The sequence below is a fragment of the Euleptes europaea genome, chromosome 6 (assembly GCF_029931775.1).
Source record: "Euleptes europaea isolate rEulEur1 chromosome 6, rEulEur1.hap1, whole genome shotgun sequence".
NCBI classification, from domain to species: domain Eukaryota; kingdom Metazoa; phylum Chordata; class Lepidosauria; order Squamata; family Sphaerodactylidae; genus Euleptes; species Euleptes europaea.
Window position 1 is genome coordinate 99,751,739 of NC_079317.1, and position 20,959 is coordinate 99,772,697.

General features: G+C 44.3%; 1 protein-coding gene across 1 annotated transcript in view; it reads left to right on the top strand.

The window, feature by feature from the left end:
- The first annotated feature begins 16,315 nt into the window (after positions 1–16,315).
- The window catches only part of LOC130479591 (acyl-CoA (8-3)-desaturase-like), a 32,935-nt gene continuing 28,291 nt past the window's right edge, over positions 16,316–20,959 (top strand). Inside the window, exon 1 of the mRNA XM_056851986.1 lies at positions 16,316–16,549. Coding sequence (XP_056707964.1) covers positions 16,316–16,549 — 234 coding nt within the window. The remainder of the gene's footprint in view (positions 16,550–20,959) is intronic.

The following is a 20,959-nucleotide window of genomic DNA, read 5'->3' on the forward strand; positions in this document are numbered from 1 at the left end:
GGCATTATAGCCTTCTGAGGTCCCCACCCTTTCCAGGCTCCACCCCCCAAAAAATCTCCAGGTGTTTCCCAACCCAGAGTTGGCAACACAATGTAAACTGCTTTTGGTTCCCATTGTAGAGAAAGGCTGGGTATAATGAAGTAAATAAATAATAAATTTAGCTGAAAATGGGAGGGTAAATAAAAACTAGCCTGCTTGGTAGGTGAGAAATGGAGAAGGAAGCAGGGAAAGGTGAGGATATGGGGACTGCCAGGAAGAAGGAAAGAGGAAATAGTGTGGGGAGGGGAAGCAGAGGAAAGTGCTGCACCTCCTGCAACTCATTGCAGGTTCTCCACTGTGCAAATGGCCCAGCTCAGCTGGCTGGGTACCCGGGGTTGGGTGAGAGGAAAATGTATGTAAGTCTATGTGGAAATATAGAAGGAGGGAACACTGAAGACACGGAGGCAGATTAAAGGTAGATTGATGGGTTAGTAGGAAGGAGAGAAGTAAGCAGGGAGAGGTGAGGATAAGGAGGCTGCTAGGAGGAGGACATACTTTTTGCATATAACCTTTTGTAAACATTACATTGCCATGGAGAGTTAAGGGTTCCAAGAATATTCGAGACTCAGAGATAGAGTTGTAAAAGAAATTACAGAAGGGAATATTGACTGAAGTACAGATACAGCAGGGAAGACAGGTTCTGGATATTATTACTTTTTAATTCTCCACTTCCCAGTAGCCTCACATCAAACTATATGTATTTATTTCTCTTTCTCGTTCCTTAGAAAAAATATACCTAGTTATTTTGAGGATCAGGCCCCTTTGCAAATGCACCACTTAATACCTCTTGATATCTGCTAGTGCCTGGAGGGAGCCATCTTAAATAGCTGAAACTATTGTCAGCAAAGGGTATGAAACACTTTGAATAAATTTACTACATTTTTTTGCCTAAGGCTGCAGCCATAAGCACTCTAGTTGGAATTTACATTCTGCCATAGGGTTCTGCAAGCTAGCCATCAAGGCTCTATTCTGGGTTCCTGTTCCCCGCCCCCCATTCTCCCTTTTGATGCTAAGATCAGCTTTTCTCTGCATGTCAGGTGAAGTAAAGAAACAGTTTCTGTGAAAGTAGGCCTAATTTAATCACATTAACTAGAAGAAAATACCTGTTCAGTGTTTCTGGTGAGCCCTTGCCCAGTATCAGGCAATTAGACTATTAGTATTGCCCAGTATTAGGCAAACAGATTATTAGACTAGGCTTGTGCAAAAAACAACAACAGTAAATTTCATGTTTGAGTTTATTGGGCCTGATTTTTTTCCCGGTAAACCTGAAATAAACCAAATACCCATACCTTTCCTTTTACCTTTTCCTTTCCTTTCCTTTCCTTTTATCCCTTAGAAGCTCCTTGATCCATTGATCTTGAGCAGCATATATCTAGTGTTTGAGGGATATAAGGACTGAAACAAATCTTGCCACTGACAATGTAGCCTTGGGGTCCCTACCGCTTAGTAGAAAAGGCATTATGTCAGACACAGAGGCATTAGATTTGTATGTTAAAAGGGGGAAGATATAATGTGATCGAAGTTCCTCGTAAAAACGGCATTCCACGGCATGAGCTAGTGAATCGATAGAGCCAGAAGAGCAAGGACAGGTCCTATCTGAATATGGCATATTCAGAATTCTGCCCTGCATAACCATAGAGGATTAGCATTCAATCTAGCTAAACAAAAGGCTCTAGAAAGATGAGGAGTTGTCAAATAATATGTATAAGCAGGCAAACCACATGGTGGTGGTATTCAGAAGAATTGGGATGAACAAACGCGGCGAGCACGAAAAGTAGTGCGTTTATAATCAAGCTCTTTAATGCGCTTTTTAATTTTGGTGAAAGCTTCAGTTTTCCCAAGATCTAATAACATATCCTGTGAGAAGCCCAACAATGACAGTTTCTCATCTAAGATTTTTTGTCATGAGAATTTAAAAGGGCCGTGCTTCAGTGAAGCTAGGAACCCCTCAGTGCTACAGCACAGTTTAAGGTGTAGTTTAAAGGCAGCCAACCATGCCCTAGCTTCGAGTGACATTTGGCCAAACTCGGAATGAAGAGTAATGCCAGCAACACATCGAGGGGCGTTTAGGAGTTTTTATAAGAACTGAAGCAATGGTCGATGCATAGATTCATTGACAACTGTTATCCAGATGGCAACACCAAAAAGAATAATTGGGATAATTTTTAGATTAAAAACCTGAATAGCCCCTGGAATATATTTGCCACCTTTGGTGTGGAAAAAGTTGACAATAGCACCAACCCCGGGTTTAATTTTGTTGGACACTGCTTTTTGATGGGCATTCCAATTTAGGTTATGGGAAAAAAGAATGCCAAGGTAAACAAACTCCTTGACTTGGTCAACCTCAAAGCCGTCTAATACCCAGCGAAAAACAGGCATTTTTCTCCTCTTAGTGAAGATCATAATCTTAGATTTATGATGGTTTATTTTAAGATCTTCCCTAGAGCAATACTCAGAGAAGGTTTGTAAAGATCTTTTCAAACCAATTCTTGTGCAGGACAGGAGAACTGCATCATCAGCATAGAATAGAATTGGGGTGGGATGACTTGCAAGCTTTGGGGGGTGACAAGACTCTGAGAAATTGGTTGCCATATCATTCAGGTATAGATTAAACAAGAGAGGAGCAAGGAGGCAACCTTGTCTAAGTCCCTTGGCCAGTTCAAAGGGCTCAGTTAGTTCTCCTTGGTCTCCACAGCGAACCTGAGTTGTGAGGTGAGTATGAAATTGTTGAATGAGCCATAGTAACCTCCTGTCCATAGTAGAATTTGATAGTTTCAACCATAGCCTCTCCCTCGGGTTAATATCAAAAGCTACCTTAAGATCCATAAAACCGGCGTAAAGGGTGCCATTTTGGGGGGAGGAATATTTCTCAGCTAAGTGAGAGAGCACTAAACAATGGTTGTTAACAGACCAACCCCTTCTGAAGCCAATCTGCTCCCAGCCAAGGATGTCATTACTCTCAACCCAGTCCAACAACCTCTTTAATAAGTAGGAGGAATACAAATTGCCTAAGCAAGACAAAAGGCTGATTGGACGATAACAGCTTGGGTCAGAGTGTTGACCCTTTTTGAAGATTGGGACAATAATAGTATGTCTCCAAGATTTTGGAATGGCTCCTGATGCATTAATTTGTGTAAATACAGGAGCAAGAATGTCGGCCCACCATTTACTATTGACTTTAAAAATTTCATAGGGGATTAGATAATACCCATACCGGTAAAGGGGTATTTCAGCTTTATTTCCAGGCTTACAAAAAAAATGTGGGTCCATTATAGTCTATGGTAGGGCTGTTGAAAAAAAAATTCGGTAAAATTCGGACTCGGCAAAATTTGGCCCATTTTGATTCAGGAAATGCTGAAGTCTGAACCCCGATTTGGATCCATGCAATTTGGCGCAAGATTCGGAGTTTGGGGGGAAATTCGGCCATTTAAAGCCATTAAAAACACATTCGCGCCTTTCTGAGGCTTCAGGGAAGCATGTTTGGAAGTAGAGGTCCCAAACTTTCAGCGTAACTTGAGGGGACCCTTCTTGCAAGAACCCCCACGTTTGGTTACGATTGGGGCAGGGGATCCCAAGTTATGGGGCCCGGAAGGGGTCCCCCCATCTGCCCATTGCAATAAAGCCATCACAAACACATTCATGGCTTTTTGTGGTTCGGGGGGGGGGCTTATTGGGGGTAGAGGCCCCAAACCTTTAGCGTAGCTTTAGGGGACCCTTCTTGCAAGAACCCCCAAGTTTGGTGACGATTGGGACTGGGGGTCCTGAGTTATGGGGCCTGGAAGGGGTCCCCCCTCCACCCATTGAAGTTTGCAAAACCATGCAAAGCAACACGTGACACGACCTTGGGAGTTTGCAAACCATGGAAAGGGACAGAGGCATGTTAGCTATGCATAAGGAGCAGGTGGGGTGGAATTTCCCCTTTTTCATCGGAGTCGGGAGTCTGGAGTCTTGGGACCGGGCAAATGCATTGTTTAAGTCACAATTTGAAAACCAGTTTTGAGCGAGCATCAAAATAGACCTAACCGATCTTATGAATGAGGGAAAGCCTGAGGACACACAACTGAAGCCCCCACCCCAAACCAGGGAGAGAGAGACGCGAGCGGGCACACACACACCCAGGCAGAATGGGTGAAACCCCCCTCTCAAACCAGTATGGCTCAGCCCAAACGGGGAAAAAACCAAGGAGGAGGAGGCACGGGTGCCGAGCGGCATCGGGGAGAAACTCACACAAGCCACACCATCGCACTCAACCCCAGGCTAGGGGCAAAAAACAAAAGCAGAGCACAGCACACACTCCCGCAGAGGCGAGCGGGCACACACCCTCTGCAGATCGGGCGAAGCCCCCTTTCAAACCAGTACGGGTTAGCTCAACCCCAAACGGGAAAAAAAACCAAGGAGGAGGAGGTGCAGCCCAGGTGCCGAGCGGAGAGAGACTCGCTAGCCGCCGCACAGACTCAAATTTAAACTTTAAAACTTTAAAAGCAGAACACACACTCCCACAGAGGCGAGCAGGCACACCCCCCTCAGCAGAATGGGTGAAAGCCCACTTTGGCTTCCCCCATCCCACCCACACAAACTTCTTCCCCACCCACACACACAGACTCTGCTTTCCCCCCACACACACACACACAGGAGAAAAGGTATAGCAAAAAACCCTCAAAATCAAACTGTGGATGTCTTCCAGCAGGAGCACAGAGAATAAAATCCAGTCCTATTCCGGTAAGCACCAGCAGCTCGGCCCAGTCAGGAATCGGATCTCTCAGCAGCACCGCCACCAAATTGGAAGGCAATGAATACAGTCGGGATGGGACGGGAGGGACGGGAGTTTTTAGACTCTTCTCCTGGCCATTTCAAAAGTGAGAATCCCTGCTCTGATTGGCCAGGAGAAGACCCAGCTTGGCCACCATTGGCCGCGGGAGAATGCTGCTTACTAACTGACGGTTATGCTGCTGATTCTGAGCCCCCAAATTTGCCGAATTTATTCGGCGTGCCCCGAACTCACTGAATTCGGCTCATCAGTTTCCCGCCTTTTTTTAAATTCGGTTCCATCTGAACTGAAAACCACCGAATCGGGGAAAATTCGGCTGTTTTTCAGTTCGGGACAAACCGAATCGACAGCCCTAGTCTATCGGGATTTTTTCCTAAACTCCAAGGGGAGCATTTTTTGATGTAGAGTTCCCAAATTTTCAGGGTAGCTTCAAGGGACTCTCCTTGCATGAATTCCAAAGTTTGGTGAAGATTGGGTCAGGGGGTCTGATTTTATGAGCTCCGTAAGGGGTCACCCCCCCTCCATAGAGAAGTATGGTAAAGTTTACAGAGTGCTATGAATATTTCCAAATATGAAAACAGAAAAGAAGTCTCCAGTTGGGGAGAGGGTGTGCTTCTCGAGCCACTGATATGTGGCTTTGGTGACAAATTCCAGTTATCTTAATTAGATCAAACTAAGAAAAGAGAGCTTTGGGGGAGGTGTTCAAATAATCTAATATAGAGTTGTGCATGTCGATAAGCCCGAACAGAAAATAAACCCGAAATTAACCATTTTGGCAATATTTGAGTTTTGGTTTTATTGAATACCAAAACCTGGGAATAAAGCCAAAGTCGGATAGCTGATCGCCAAATCAGCCAAATAGGTATTCAGCTTTTTTCTGCTTTGGCTTTCCCGAGGCTTTCCTCTATGGGAATTTTTAAATGAACTCTGGGGGAGGCATTTTTGAAGGTATTCCCAAATTTTCATGGTAGCTTCAAGGGACTCTCCTTGCATGAATCCCGAAGTTTGGTGAAGATTGGGTTAGGGGGTCTGATTTTATGGGGTCCATACGGGGTCGCCCCCCTCCTCCATAGAGAAGTATGGTAAAGTTTACAATGCTTCTCTATGGAGGAGGGGGCACGTATGCTAGCACGGGGTCATGCCAGTTCCTAAGGAGCTTTGCTCCCCCCCCACCTTAGGATTGCAAGCTGAGAGACAGATCTGTTTTTCTTCATCTATAAAAAATTCTTAGGAGAAATACAAATTTGTTATTCACTGCAAAGTTTTCAATGTAGCAAACAGTGGAGTTTTTCTAATACATTTGCTTACTTTGTCTGGCAGATATTCTATGATACCCTTTTTATAAGTTGTAGAATATTTTCCAGTGTATCTGAATGAGCTTGTGAACCAGAAAGATGTTTGTGTGCACCCCCACCAAATCTTTGCCACAACCAGCATTAAGAGTTAAGTATTCCAACACTACTTCTTGGTTTCATTTCTTTATTATTATTGAACATATGTGTCTGTGTAAATCTTTTCTACAAATCTCAAGACCTTTCGTATAATAAATCAAAACAGTCAAAATGTATTAATATGGTCAACTGACCATATACATGCCAACACATCAAAATTTCCAGACTCAATAGTTTTGCACCGCAGAATCCCAGAGTGCCCATACAAATAAAGGTGTAATATCAATAACAACAACCCCTGGTTAAAATTATCACCTTAAAATTGATTTCTCTAATAAAGTTCTGCATATTTTAATAGCAACAGTGCAGAACTTGGCATTTGGAGCGTAAGCTGAGGATCTTCTCCTAATAGGAGCTTCTTTGACAAAAGCTCAACTGACTCTTCAGGGCATTTACCAAGCATGGGGGAAATTAGCTTTGATCTAACTTTGTGGTAGAATGGGCAACATATCAGTGCATGTTCAATGGTTTCAATGTCCCCTGTCCCACATGGACAAAACCTCTCTGATCTAGGGATCTTCTTATATTTCCCTTCTAAAACAGCTGATGGTAGGGCCTGGCATCTGGCAAGGGTAAAGGCCTTCCTATAATTAATAGGCTCAAGATGAGAAAAATAAGCCGCAGGTGAGACTAAGTATCTAGATTTATCAGGTACTTGGAAAAATTGTGATTTTCCAAGGTCTGTCTGGCGTTCAATGTCTTCCACCCTTTGCTTCAAGAAACTTGATACTCAGTCTACGCCCATGGCTACATTAAAATCATAACCACAACATTTGTATAAGCTGCAGACCAAAAGAAATATTAAACGCTGGAGGCAGGCATACCACTGTAGTAGAATTCATATGGATCCTACGCAACGAATGATTAATCACCGCCGATTATTTGATAGCTTTCACACAGAAATAACTGATGTTTTCCAAGAAACCATAATGTCTGAGAGAGTTCTAAGAGAACTGTGACTGGCCGAAGGTCACCCAGCAGGCTCCATGTGGAGGAGTGGGGAATAGGGTTGTGCATCAATACACCCAAACAAAAAAATAAACTCAATACCAAAATCTGCTAATCTGCCCAAGGCCAAATAGGCGATTCCCAAAAAATCCAAATTTCAGGTTCAACTATTTGCCTTTGCTCAGATGCATGGCTCTGTGCTTTCTCACATTTTTCTATCTTTTTTTTTACTGGTTTTGTTAGGGGCCATAGTTGGGGCCCTTTTGAGGTAGGGGTCATGTAACTGGAACCAATTTGGCCTGACAAAACTATCCATCTAGTCTGGAGGCAGAAGGGTCATTAAAAGATGGGGCTCGCCCAGTCCCGTCTGGAGAGATATACCCTCCAAAAGCACCCACTTCTACAACTGCTTATTGGGCTTCTGAAGAAGACTCCTCACCTGCGTGGATGAGCAATCTCCTTCACAAGAGCTGCCTTGGTCATGACTTCAGCTGGTTCTGATATTACCACCATCCCTGAAAACCTGCTGTCAAACTGCAGGTCACCCCAAGTAGAGGCTTTGTTTCCCCACACCATGACTATCTCTTGAAATCAGATTTTGATGACTATAATAAAGGACTATTCACAGGCTGTCATTTGCCACTAAAATAAATGTTTTCCATGCCTTATTTTTATTGCATTTAAGCCTTTTTCCTCAGTTTGGAAGCTAATTTGTATGGACATCATGCTATGTGCCTCAGATACAAATGGAGCCCCTAGACTTTGAGGTGCCAGCCTGTCAATTGACTGTTTCGCCAGTCCTTGGCAACGCTGAACTTCTGAACCTGAAAACCGATGGACAGCTCAGCTTGCAAATGCCTGGAGGAAGGGGGCACCCCTTTGCTGGCTCATAAAATTGAACCCCCATCCCAAAGTTCACCAAACTTTAATGATCATCTAAGGACAGTCCCTTGCAGCCACATGGCAAATTTGGTGATTCTACCTCCAAACATGCCCCCACAGGAGCTTCAAAAAAATCCCCATCGACTATAATGGGCCCAATTATTTTCAGTAAACCCGGAAATAAGCTGAATACCCATATTTACCAGTATGGATATTCAGCTTATTCCAGGTTTACAAAAAAAATCAGGGCCAATAAACCCAAAATTTACCGATATATTAGATCACTGCTCTTAACCACTACACCATGCTGGTCCTGGTATATGTAGTTGTAATGTCTGAAAAGGACTGAATTTCCACTAATTTCACATTATTGATGCAATGAATAACTGGATTGTCCACAATTTCCCATGTTAAAAGTAGCAGCCCTAATCTAACATGGCAGACACATAGCTATTTACCTGTAGGTTTTTAGTTATGTAGCAACCGTGTAACTTCAAGACACCTCTGAGGACTAGCAAGTCCTGTGGAAACAAAAAAAACCCTGACTGTTAGACTGTGCATTCCTGGGACATGATCAAGCAGGCAGAAACCACACTCCTAGTCTTTCATTCATATCTTGTAGAGCATCTTGTCTAAAGGCAAAAGGAGAAGACTTCAGGCTCATGGGTGCCTGGAAGATGCAGCTGCAGGAATTCAACTGTGGCTCCAATCTTGAACCTGTGCTGGGCCTGACAGCATGCAGACCTCTTTAATGCCTGAGCAAGAACAGATTGTGTTAAAAGTAAACACTGAAGTCTCTATTTTGTTATAAGAAGCGAATGCAAAAGACATGGAACTACAAGACACTGGGTTGGATCCAGTGCAGGAAATTTGTGAGGTCTGTACAAAGATCCCTGATCTTCCCAGCTCTTCCCTCTCCCTAGCAGCCTTTTCTGATCCTGGGAAATTTGATTCCTAATGTTGTGGGACTCTCATGGAGTAATAGCCATGGGAGTCAAGAGGCTGTTGGGGGGGGGGAATGAAATCACTCCCTTATGCCTCTTCTGTCAGCAGAGCTTTGTTCATGCAAGAGGCAGGGGGAAGTAATTTTGCCCTCTTCCTCGTCCCCACTGCAGCCTCCCAACCAGACGGCAATTATTCTGCACCCTGGAATAAACTTTCATAGGGTTGGAAATGGGTGTGGGGCAGGGGGGGAACCAGGAAGGCCTGTGGCCATCAGGACCTTTGGCTAATGGATCATGAGAAAAAACCCACTGTATGTGGAAAGAGATGGAAAAGAAGGCTTAACAAGGTTTCTTCTCCCATCGTCTTAACTAATTTGAATTGACTGTTTTCATTACTTTATCTAATTAAGACCTTTTTGATTACTGTGATGGGAAAATAACTGGTATCAATGGAAACCAAACAGTGATGGCATATGTGAAGTGGAGAATGTGTTTGTGGGGGGACACAAGCGACTGCTTCAGACATTAAGCAAGGAATGATTTCCTTTTGCCAATACTTTTACTGTGGTGGAATGTATATAGATTAAAAAATGAGAATTACGCAGAAAATAATTATGATCATTTAAAAGATATACCATACACTCAAAAGTGCCCTTATTGACCATAGGCCTATTATCTAGAACCTGTCCATGGTAAATCGTTATCTGTACAAGGAGGGAAAGAAATGTTTTAAATAAATAAATAAATGTTGGATAATCTTTGGACGTTTTTCAAAAATTACTGTAAATCATTAAGGGACTCAATTTTTTAGATTTAATCCTCTTCCTTCAGGTCTCTGGAAGTTAAATCCCAGAGGGAAAGTTGTCATTAGTATATATCCTTCTCAATGCAGATACATTAATACAAAATGGCTAGTCCACCATGGCATCTGCCTTGACACAGTGACCACCTGGCAGGAATAGCTTCACAGGAACCACCAACTGTCCTGACCCAGAACCATTGGGGTCACTGGGTTTGGCCACATGCCCCGAGTCACATGGCCCCAGTTGACTTGAGTGCTGTTCCTTCCTCACTAGAAGTTGTGGCTTCCTTTTCTCAGGGCATTGACTAGCATAATGCCCTGAGCCCTCACAATAGAGGCATAGGTTCTGGGTCTGCTGCCTGTTCTTTTCTGCTGGTGTCAAATGGGGATGGGCAACTCCCTGTTGCATCAGTTTGCAGTGGACCCCAGCCAAAGGCCCTAGCACAGGGTTGCTGGGCCTGGCAGGTAGCTCCACTGGTTACTTAACTGCTGCTGCACCTCCCCTCATGGCTGCTTCTGGGCTTCCATCTAGCCATCGATGTGGAGACACAATAGCACCAGAGCTTGGAGGGTTGTGGCGTGGTCTACCCATGCCAGCTCATCCAGGATCTCATCCGACAATCCTTCTAAGTCCATGAGTGCTTCCTTGTTCCACTCCAAATCTTGGGGCAGCAATTGGAACTCTGTGGTATAGGCAGACACGGGCCCCTTGCCCTGTTTCAGGTGCCAAATCCACTGGTTGGCTTTCTCTGCCTTCAGTAGGTTCATGAAGGCATTCTTGCTATGGGTCAGGAACCCCACAAAGTCTCTCAGTAGCGAGGACTGGCTGAGCAGCAATGGTGTAGCCCATCTGGCTGGCTGCCCCTTTAAAATAAAATAGACTTTGGTTTTATCGTCAGGAAAGTCCTGGGCCCAGAGCTCAACGTACAGCTGGCATTAAGCAAGGAAAGCTGGGAACTCTTCCACTCCGAACTTTTCAGGAGGATTCACTGGGCGCTTTCCAGGCAGTAGTGGCATAGGTGGAACTGCATGGGCAGCCGGCAGCTGCTGTAAGAGCTGAGTCAGGGCAATCAGCAGCTGAGTAACCTTTGACGCTGCTGTTCCAGTGACTGTGGAGGTCTGTTGCTGGACACAGGTGAGTCCCCTGCCCTGGGTGGTTGTAGGCATGGGGAACATTCATCTGTCTGTGTCTGCTCAGCTTGCTGCTCTTCCTCTCTTCCACTGCCTGCTGCTTCAAGGTCCTCTTCATCTGAGGAAGCCTCAGCAGGCTGCCCCATGACAATACCATCCTGTAGTGCTGTTTACAGAATTACTTGCTGCTGCCAGGTCAAATGTTTCTACACCCTGAGTATAAATGGCAGGTTAGTAGCTCCGTCCTTGTTTGCATATGGAATAAAATGCTTCCTACATTTAAACATGTTAGTATGGAACATCCTACTCAAGCTTGTCATGTTAAATGCCAGTGATATAGAAACATATATTGAATGTCTGTAATAAAATAGTTATAAGAGAAAAATTCTTGTATATGCTCTATATCTTAGTCTAAATCTGCTCAGGAGCAACGACCTCTAAATATCTTTCAATATTGGAATCTATAGCTGTCTTTCTTGGTATCATATTTTAGCAATATAGAATACAATTAAGAGAGGGCACCTTTTTTCTTAAGCCATTCAAAACCAAAGATCCCCAATTAGTTTCTACAGAACAAACTATCAGCCCAATTCTGTTGATTTAACACATTGTGTCCTTAACAAGGTGATTTTTAGTGTAATCGCTTCTTGGATGATGAAGCAAACATCTGCTTGTCACATCTTCAAATTCAGTCATACTACATGTTCCCAATTAGAAAAAAATTCCCAACAGTGTCATTTAAGATAAACCCAGGATTTTTCAAAATTGGTACTAGAAGAGAGAGTGATAGAACAAGCCACATAGTTTAACCAGTTTAAATAGTTTATCACCTAGTTTAACCAGTTGAGAAGGTCATGTGGTAACTTTTGACAAAGATTTACTTTAGTCAAGAGAAAAAGTGCTTGAACATCTTTTTCCACCCATGTAGCTAACTGCAGCTTCAGAAATACTTTCATTCATACAGGAGGCAAGGGAGGTAAGGGTTAAATACCCTCTTCCTCAACCATCCTTCTCAGATCTTCAAAGTAATCACCTATGGCTGCTAATTAACTTTTACAAAAGATCTTAAGAATAGCACTTTCGTGTTTCGGTTGCTGAAATAGTCAATGTTCTAAAAGAAAGAGTACATCTTTTTTTGCACCTTAAGGTAAAACAAATTTTAAGGAGCTCAAATGAATCTGAGAGAAACATAAATTACTTTAAGGCAGAAGTAAACCAATACCACGAAACCTGTACTAATTACTTGAAAACATGGACTGCCTGCTTTAATAACATAACCGAATGTTTTTATTGGATGACTCTGAGCACACTTCCAGATTGGGAAGATATGCAGAGAACCTGTGAATTTATATCTGAGAGAACTGATATAATAATTGATGACACCGTTTTGATTAACCAATGTGGTCATTTGAGGAGCCGCTTAGAAGCCAGTCTCGAGAATGAAAACCCGTTAATGACACATGAAAAATGGGTGTTTTTCAACTCATGCAAGAGCAATCCAGTGAAATCCTAAAAATAGCTCAGTATTATTTTGCCATTATCAGCACTAACGCTGATGTTGAGCGAATTTTTCCCTTATGAATACTCAATGGAAACAGAAATAAATTGCAAGGACATACAGTACAATCTCTACTACTTTTGGAGTACAACTTTGCTGACTTCAGCTGCTGTCACTTTTATGATTAAATCATTAAATTGCCAAAAATACTACAAGATGTGTCATCCTCAACCAAACATGATGGATACAGCAAAAGGTAACCAGTCAATGAAGGAACTAGTCTAGAAGGTAAGGCTTCAAGTCTGCAAGACAACAAATGGAGAAACTGTGGCTCACTACCTGACTCCTCAAGATGACAATGGTCCTCCACAATTCTACCACAGCACCTATTTCAACACGTACAGCTCTAAAACAGGCAATTCTTCACTTAAAGCATCCCATTCAGATGTTCTCTGGCCTTCTTTTGAAGAAGATTCATGGCTATTATTGAATTGCTGTTTCTATTGTTTTGCCTACTAGGGCTGTCAATTCGGTTCGGCCCGAACTGAAAATCAGCCGAATTTCCCCTGATTCGGTGGTTTTTAGTTCCCCCTTTTCCCTCCCTCCCTTTTTCCATTTATGTGGCTGCAGGGGGCGCTTTTTTGGGGATATAGACCCCAAACTTTTAGCATAGCTTCAGTGAATTATTCTTAAGCTACTACCCAAGTTGTCTCTGTTATACAGATTTTTTTAGTTTTGTAACCTGCAAAACTCTGATGAGATATAATAGTCTCTGGCCATTAATACTTCAGAAGGCAGAGCAGGACCATGTTGATCTCATTACACTTACCAAAGAAAATAGTTCTTCCAGGGAAAAGTCATGCCTTGCCTCATACCGGGAAATAAGACCATTTATCCATGTCTCTCAACATGATGTCATCCATGATGTCATTTTTAGCACACAAAGATCCTCCGTTATTAACATTCTGCAATGGAAAGAACTATACCTGTCATGTATTGACTTCTTGGCCATTGCTAGGACTCAGCCTCTTTGCCAGAGCACTTTCACTTTCCACCTACAGTTCAGCTTGGCTCTAGCTAGGAGCCAGTTCAGGGTTTCCTACAGGTGTATGTTTGTGGTTATAATGAAATTACTTCTTGATTGTCAGCCTTTTGTGTGGTTTCCTTTCCTTTAGATCTATTTAGATTATTTAGGGAATTTATATGCTACCTCTCCACAGAATTTAGGGAATATATATGCTTTAGGGAATTTATATGCTACCTCTTTAAGGCAGCTTTTCATGATATTTAACAATACTCACCAAAGAATTTGTTTATTTATGTTTGTTTACATTATTTATAGTCTGCCTTTCTCACACGGACTCAAGGCACATTACGCAGAGTGAGTCAATATAATCAATAAAATGGGACATTCAATAAGCAATGCATTAAGATTACAGAAGTCTGGAACCAACCAGAAATCTAAAAGATAGAACTGAAGCATAACATAAGTAGTAACATGAAACATTAAGTAGTGCAAAAATTGCATAATAGGGTCCTACTTACAGTAAATTACACACAGCAGTATAGACCACACACAGTCCCTAATTATTTATCCTAGTAAGTTTGTGAACCATTTTGTTCGGTGCAGCCCTATTACCAGTCCAGAAAAGCTCTCTTGCATAATTCCATTTTTGCATAGCTTGTGGAAAGCCAAGAGAGTGGGAGCTTTCCTGACCTCCTCAGGCAGTCCATGAGGTGGGAACCACAATGGAGAAAGCACATGTATGGGCAGTTGTTGGTTTTGCCCATTTGCAGGTTGGCAGATCGTGGCAGATCATAGGGAGAACCATGCTCATTAACAGCTTTGTATGTGCTAGCCGATACCTTAAACTGAGCCCAATAACAAATGGGCAGCCAACGGAGTGTCTGCAGAATTGAAGCAATATGCCAAACTATGATGCCCCTGAGGCCCCCACCCTCTAGGGACCCTCATTTTTGTCATGATTTGTTCCCCCTTTTCCTGTACATGTGTACACCTAACTGTGTGGCTAGGATTGATAGGAGTCTCGGTTAAACTAATATCAAAAGGCAGTGAGTCATGCTAAGGTGAAAGGCAAGGCAGCTCCTCTGTCAATCAAACCCCCCTTCCCCTACCTTATTTGTTTTCTGATTTGATTGGGTGTTCCTGACTGTTCTCCTCCGGACTGGCTGCTGACCCTTGTGTCAATTGGAGCGCTGATTAAATCACCTTAGCATGACACAATGGAGATCAGCCAGCCCCATTGTCTAGTCCGGCACACCTTTGGGATGTGGGAAAATACACAGCAGTCAGCCACCTGCCTGCCCATGTTATACACACAAGAGGGACCCGGAAAGTCTCTGAGTGGCATTTGTATGGAGCAGTGTCTTGCTCTTGCTGTCAGCCGCTGGTCTCCTTGCAATTCAGGGCACCCTTAGAGGGAGGAGGGGTCCAGCAACTTACAACCTTGCCCTATCCCTTGTTTTTGAGCTTAGATCAATATTAATTTTGTTTCTGATTCAAGCGTCTTTTTCTGTAATTGGAACTAGAATCTGTCCCATTTTTTTATTTCCCAACCTCCATGTAACCTCACTGTTTTCCTCTTTTTGGATTGTTTTTGTGGATAATTGACTACCTGAATAATTACCCTTGCTAGGGAATTGAACCTTTGCTTGACCTATATTGATCAGTAGCTATAGCTTCTGTACCCTCTTTGCCCCTTGCTGTCTTTTTGAGTGAAACACAGTTCACTGTATATGTTGTATAATATTTGGCAGTTAACATAGGATTTCTAGTGTTGGGCATTATTACTGTATGCTTGATATTATTTGAACAGCTTGAGTTTGCCCATTCTTTTGGCCAATTACTTGCATGATTCCCCTGAGTAAAACATCTTCACTAATTGCCCTCTGTCCAAGTACTTGGCATTTCTTCCAGGCTTGTAGAGGAGCCTCACCACTTCATCAGCAGATCCCTTATTTGGATGGGTCAATGCCTGGATTGGGAATGTTCTTTAAACCACATGTGAAACCAGAAGCATAGGCATGAGAGCTGGTAGAACGTCTTTACACTTGGACTATTTGGTGTGGATCTGAGCTGAATTGGAAAGTGAGCCACATTCACACTGATGCAATTCTAGAATGCATGTCTATCTATCCATGCAGGTAAGGCAAGGGTCCAGTTCCCTAGACAATTGTCATTAGGAAGTCATTGCAGACATGAATTACACATGGTAACAGAATGATGAGGTACAGATTTCTGCATGTCATTACCTTTCTCATGTGATTACCACAGCCACCAGACACAGCCTGTGATTCCCTATATCAATTGAAGGCTGTGGCTTCCTTGATTGAGCCAACCCATCGCTTTTCCTGCTGCCCTCCACTTTTCCTAGCTTATTGCTACAGCCACTTATGCTCGGGAGGTTTTGCCTTGGGTTGGCCCTTCTCCAGATGCACATTTCCCCCCCCCCCATCCAAATGATCCAAACGCCACAATAAGCCCCCCATGCAGAGTTGTGAGACTTCGGATGGGGAAAAGGCGCATCTGGAGAGCAGCAAAGCCGAGGCAAAGCCTGCCAGGCATCCAGGGCCCGGCAGGTGCCAAACACCGAAAGAACAGACGGAGGTGTTTTATTGCCTCGAAAGGCAAGGTTGGCTGCGGGCTGGCCCCGGGGGGACGCGCGGCAGACAGTCGGGTCTCCCGAAAGGCGGGGAGCAGCCAATCCGGGGCCGGGGCGGCCGCGCTCCAAGGGCGCCCCGCTGCGCAGCATCCCGGCTCCCCATAAAGGCGGCCCAGGCAGAGCCGCGCCGTCGAGGGATCGCGAGGGATCGCGCTGCGCCCCGCCGCCCATGGCTCCTCCGCAGCTGAACGGCGGGCAGGAGGGGCGGCAGGAGGGGCGGCAGGAGGGGGGCGGCGGGAGCACCTTCACCTGGGAGGAGGTGGGGCTGCGCACGGGCCGGGTCCGGCCCCACCGGGAGCGCTGGCTGGTGATCGACAGGAAGGTCTACGACGTCAGCCGCTTCCACGAGCGGCACCCGGGGGGCTCCCGCGTGATCCGCCACTACGCCGGGCAGGACGCCACGGTGAGAAGGGGGGGTGGGGCGAGTTTCCAGCGGGTTGGCCACGGTCGGCGCCCGACGACATGGGGATGCATCGCCGGCTGCTCCTCGCCGGGACGGTGCGCCTCTGCGTTTGGTGACTGTCCCCATTCATTCATGGGAGGTTTTGCGCTGGATTTGCCACTCTTTAGATCACTGGTTCCCAACCAGGGGTCCGTGGACCCCCAGGGGTCCGCGAGAACTAAATTAAGGTCCGCGAAACAAAGTTATAAACCCATAATAAATTAATATTTTCAATTAAAAGTTCTCTATTCTAAAAATATATATTCAAATATTATTCTAAGTTTAATGTTTAACTAACAGTTATGATTCAAGTTGATTTTCAAATTCTCGGAATTTTTATTTTGAACCTTGGGGTCCCTGCACCGAACAAAAAAGTCCTAGTGGTCCCTGGTCAAAAAAAGGTTGGGAACCAGTGCTTTAGATGCACTTTCCCCCCACCCATATTCTCAAAACTCAACAATAAGCCGCCGTGCAGAGTTTTGAGGATTCAGATGGGGGAAATGTGCATCGAGAGAGAGACAAATCCAATGCAAAACCTTCCATGAATAAGGTTTTGCATTGGATTTGCCACTCTTTAGAGGCACTTTCCCCCCCACCCATATTCTCAAAACTCAACAATAAGCCGCCGTGCAGAGTTTTGAGGATTCAGATGGCGAAAATGTGCATCTAGAGCACTGGTTCCCAACCAGGGGTCCGTGGACCCCCAGGGGTCCACGAGAACTAAATTAAGGTCCGCGAAACAAAGTTATAAATCCATAATAAATGAATATTTTCAATTAAAAGTTCTCTATTATAAAAATATATATTCAAATATTATTCTAAGTTTAATGTTTAACTAACAGTTATGATTAAAGTTTATTTTCAAATTCTCGGAATTTTTATTTTGAACCTTGGGGTCCCCTGCACCGAACCAAAAAGTCCTAGTGGTCCCTGGTCAAAAAAAGGTTGGGGACCACTGATCTAGAGAGTGACAAATCCAATGCAAAGCCTTCCATGAATAAATGGCCTGTGTGTGTGCGTAAAGTGCCTTCAAGTCGCAGCCGACTGATGGCGACCCCTTTTTGGGGTTTTCATGGCAAGAGACTAGCAGAGGTGGTTTGCCAGGGCCTTCCTCTGCACAGCCACCCTGGTCTTCCTTGGTGGCCTCCCATCCAAATACTAACCAGGGCCGACCCTGCTTAGCTTCTGAGATCTGACCAGATCAGGCTAGCCTGGGCCATCCAGGGCAGTGCCTCAATGCCCTTCCTGGCGAAGGGGGAGCGCGGGGGGCTCGTGGTTTCGGGGGAGGCGGGCTCCCTCCTCTCCTTCTACTGCCATGACTGGCACCCTGGACGTCAGGGGAAGGGTGGCCTCCCCTAGCCCGCTGTGGGGTCAAGCAAGATCTTGGGACCACCTCCCCATGTTCTTGAGACCTCTGTTTTTCCTCTTCAAAAAGCCACCAGTTCGCCTATAATGCTAGGATGCTGTAACGTTGGCATGATGATTCCTCACAAGTGTGTGTGTTAAGTGCCGTCAAGTCGCTTCCGACTCCTGGCGACCCTATGAATGAAAGTCCTCCAGAATGTCCTATCTTTGACAGCCTTGCTCAGATCTTGCAAATTGGAGGCTGTGGCTTCCTTTATTGAGTCAATCCATCTCTTGTTGGGTCTTCCTCTTTTCCTGCTTCCTCACAAGTACAATTCGCTAATTTCCCACTTCTTCCACGTCCTCTCAGATCGTCCTCCAAGGCAAGTGAACTATATGCCTCTGGCACATCCTGGAGCACTGGTTCCCAACCAGGGGTCCGTGGACCCCCAGGGGTCCGCGAGAACTAAATTAAGGTTCGCGAAACAAAGTTATAAACCCATAATAAACTGATATTTTCAATTAAAAGTTCTCTATTATAAAATATATATTCAAATATTATTTTAAGTTTAATGTTTAACTAACAGTTATGATTAAAGTTTATTTTGAAATTCTCGGAATTTTTATTTTGAACCTTGGGGTCCCTGCACCAAACAAAAAAGTCCTAGTGGTCCCTGGTCAAAAAAAGGTTGGGAACCACTGTCCTGGAGGGATGGCATGAAATTTGCTAAATTAATAAAATGCCACAAAGTACCTTCTATGGACTCAAGATCCATTTAATTCCATGGGTCTTTAGGCTTATGAAAGAACTGGAGCGCCTGATGCTAAGATATCATGCTCCTTCTAGACATACAGCAAACCCTGTAGAAAGTCCGTGTTCATCCTAGCTAGTCCATCTCCTTCCTGCTGCTGCTTTCTCCTCCTCCCCCTTAGTGGACTTTCCATTATTTTATTTTTTTTAATGCCTGGCTGTAGAACATTGCTAGTGCAAATCGGTAATTGCTAGATCTCTATAATGATCCGTGATCTCATGAAATATTTGTTTGTCTTTGGGGGAATTTGGAACTTCACTGAGGGGCCAAGTTCAAAATTAATAACATATATTCAGATATAAGCTTCACTGAGTCCTATATAAAAGAGCCTTTTTCTTTTCCTTTTTTTTGTGGTGGGGGGCTGACTCGGTTTCAGGTAGCCGGCTCAAGGTTGACTCAGCCTTCCATCCTTCTGAGGTCGGTAAAATCAGTACCCAGCTTGCTGGGGGTAAAGGGAAGATGACTGGGGAAGGCACTGGCAAACCACCCCTAAAACAAAGTCAGTCTAGAAAACGGCGGGATGTGACGTCACCCCATGGGTCAGGAATGACTTGGTGCTTGCACAGGGGACCTTTACCTTTACCTTTTTAATGACATCTGACTAATGGCGATCCCATAGGGTTTTCAAGGCAAGAGATATTCAGAGGTGGTTTTCTATTGCCTGCCTTCGCATCATGACTCTGGTATCCCTTGGAGGTCTCCCATCCAAATACTTGCCAGGGTTGACCCAGCTTAGCTTCTGAGATCTGACAAGATGAGACTAGCCTGGGCAGCGGAGCATCCACACAGCAGTTTTCTCACATATTTCTTGCCTCATTTCCCCGTTCATGCCTGTTCCCTCTGTGCTACCGGAGGGCTATTTTTCCCTTTAAAAAAACAGTAATTGCTAGATCTCTATACTGATCTGTTGCTAAGACTTACTTGTTTCTTTGAAGTCCATGTTTTCAATTTTTTTAAAAAGTAATTCTGAAGTCCTTTTTTTTTTGAGGAGTTTTAACACTGTCACCTTGCACAACAAAAGAAGCTAGAGACTTACCTTTTCTTTTTAAATGAAAGCTGGGAATTCAGAGGAGGTAGTAAATGATATGGCCCTGACCTGGATGGCCCAGGCTAGCCTGATCTCATCAGATCTCACAAGCTAAGCAAGGTCAGGCCTGGTTAGTATTTAGATGGGAGGCCACCAAGGAATACCAAGGTTGCTGTGCAGAGGAAGGCACTGGCAAACCACCTCTGTTAGTCTCTTGCCATGAAAACCCAAAAAAGGGGTCGCCATAAGTCGGCTGTGACTTGACGGCACTTTACACACACAGTAAATGATATCAGTGGTTTGTTATAACAATCTAGCAATTACCAGATTTTAATAAGTTCTCAATTGAGGCAAGGAAAATAATGCTGATGTGGGCATAACCTTAAAAAATATACACCTTCCCATCCACACAGTATGCAAATCCTCTTTTCACTACCATTGAGGATCGGCACAGCACTCCTTGCCATTTTCAGAAAATAGCGAGTATTGCAGAAGATGTGTGTGTAAAATGCTGTCAAGTTGCAGCCGACTTGTGGCAACCCAGTAAGCCAGCGTGGTATAGTGGTTAAGAGTGGTGGTTTGGAGCACCACTGATCTGGAGAACCGGGTTTGATTCCCTGCTCCTCCACATGAGTGGCGGGCTCTAATCTGGTGAACTGGATTTTGTTTCCCCACTCCTACACATGAAGCCAGCTGGGTGACCTTGGGCTAGTCACACTCTCTCAGTCCCACCTACCTCACAGGGTGTCTGTTGTGGGGAGGGGAAGGGAAGGTGATTGTAAGTTGGTTCGAGTCTTCCTTAAGTGATAGAGAAAGTTGGCATATAAAAACCAACTCTTCTTCTTCAAGTCAAAAGACTAACACAGATGGTTTGCCATTGCTTTCCTCTGCATAGTGACGCTAGTATTCTTTGGTGGTCTCCTATGCAAGTCCTAACCAAGGCCGACGCTGCTTAGCTTTTGAAGTCTGATGTGATCAGGTTAGCCTGGGCCATCCAGGTCAAGGCCAGGTTTTTCACTACATCCTTTCCAAAAATATCATATCAAAATTTATGGCAAAGTTTGTAGCAGAGAAAACCTAGAAAATAGATGATTAGGGGGTGATGTCATATGAATGTTCCAAAAAAGCCTGCACCAGTTTGGATGGCAAACCAGGTAAAACTTCCATGTGGAGATAACCACATTCTTA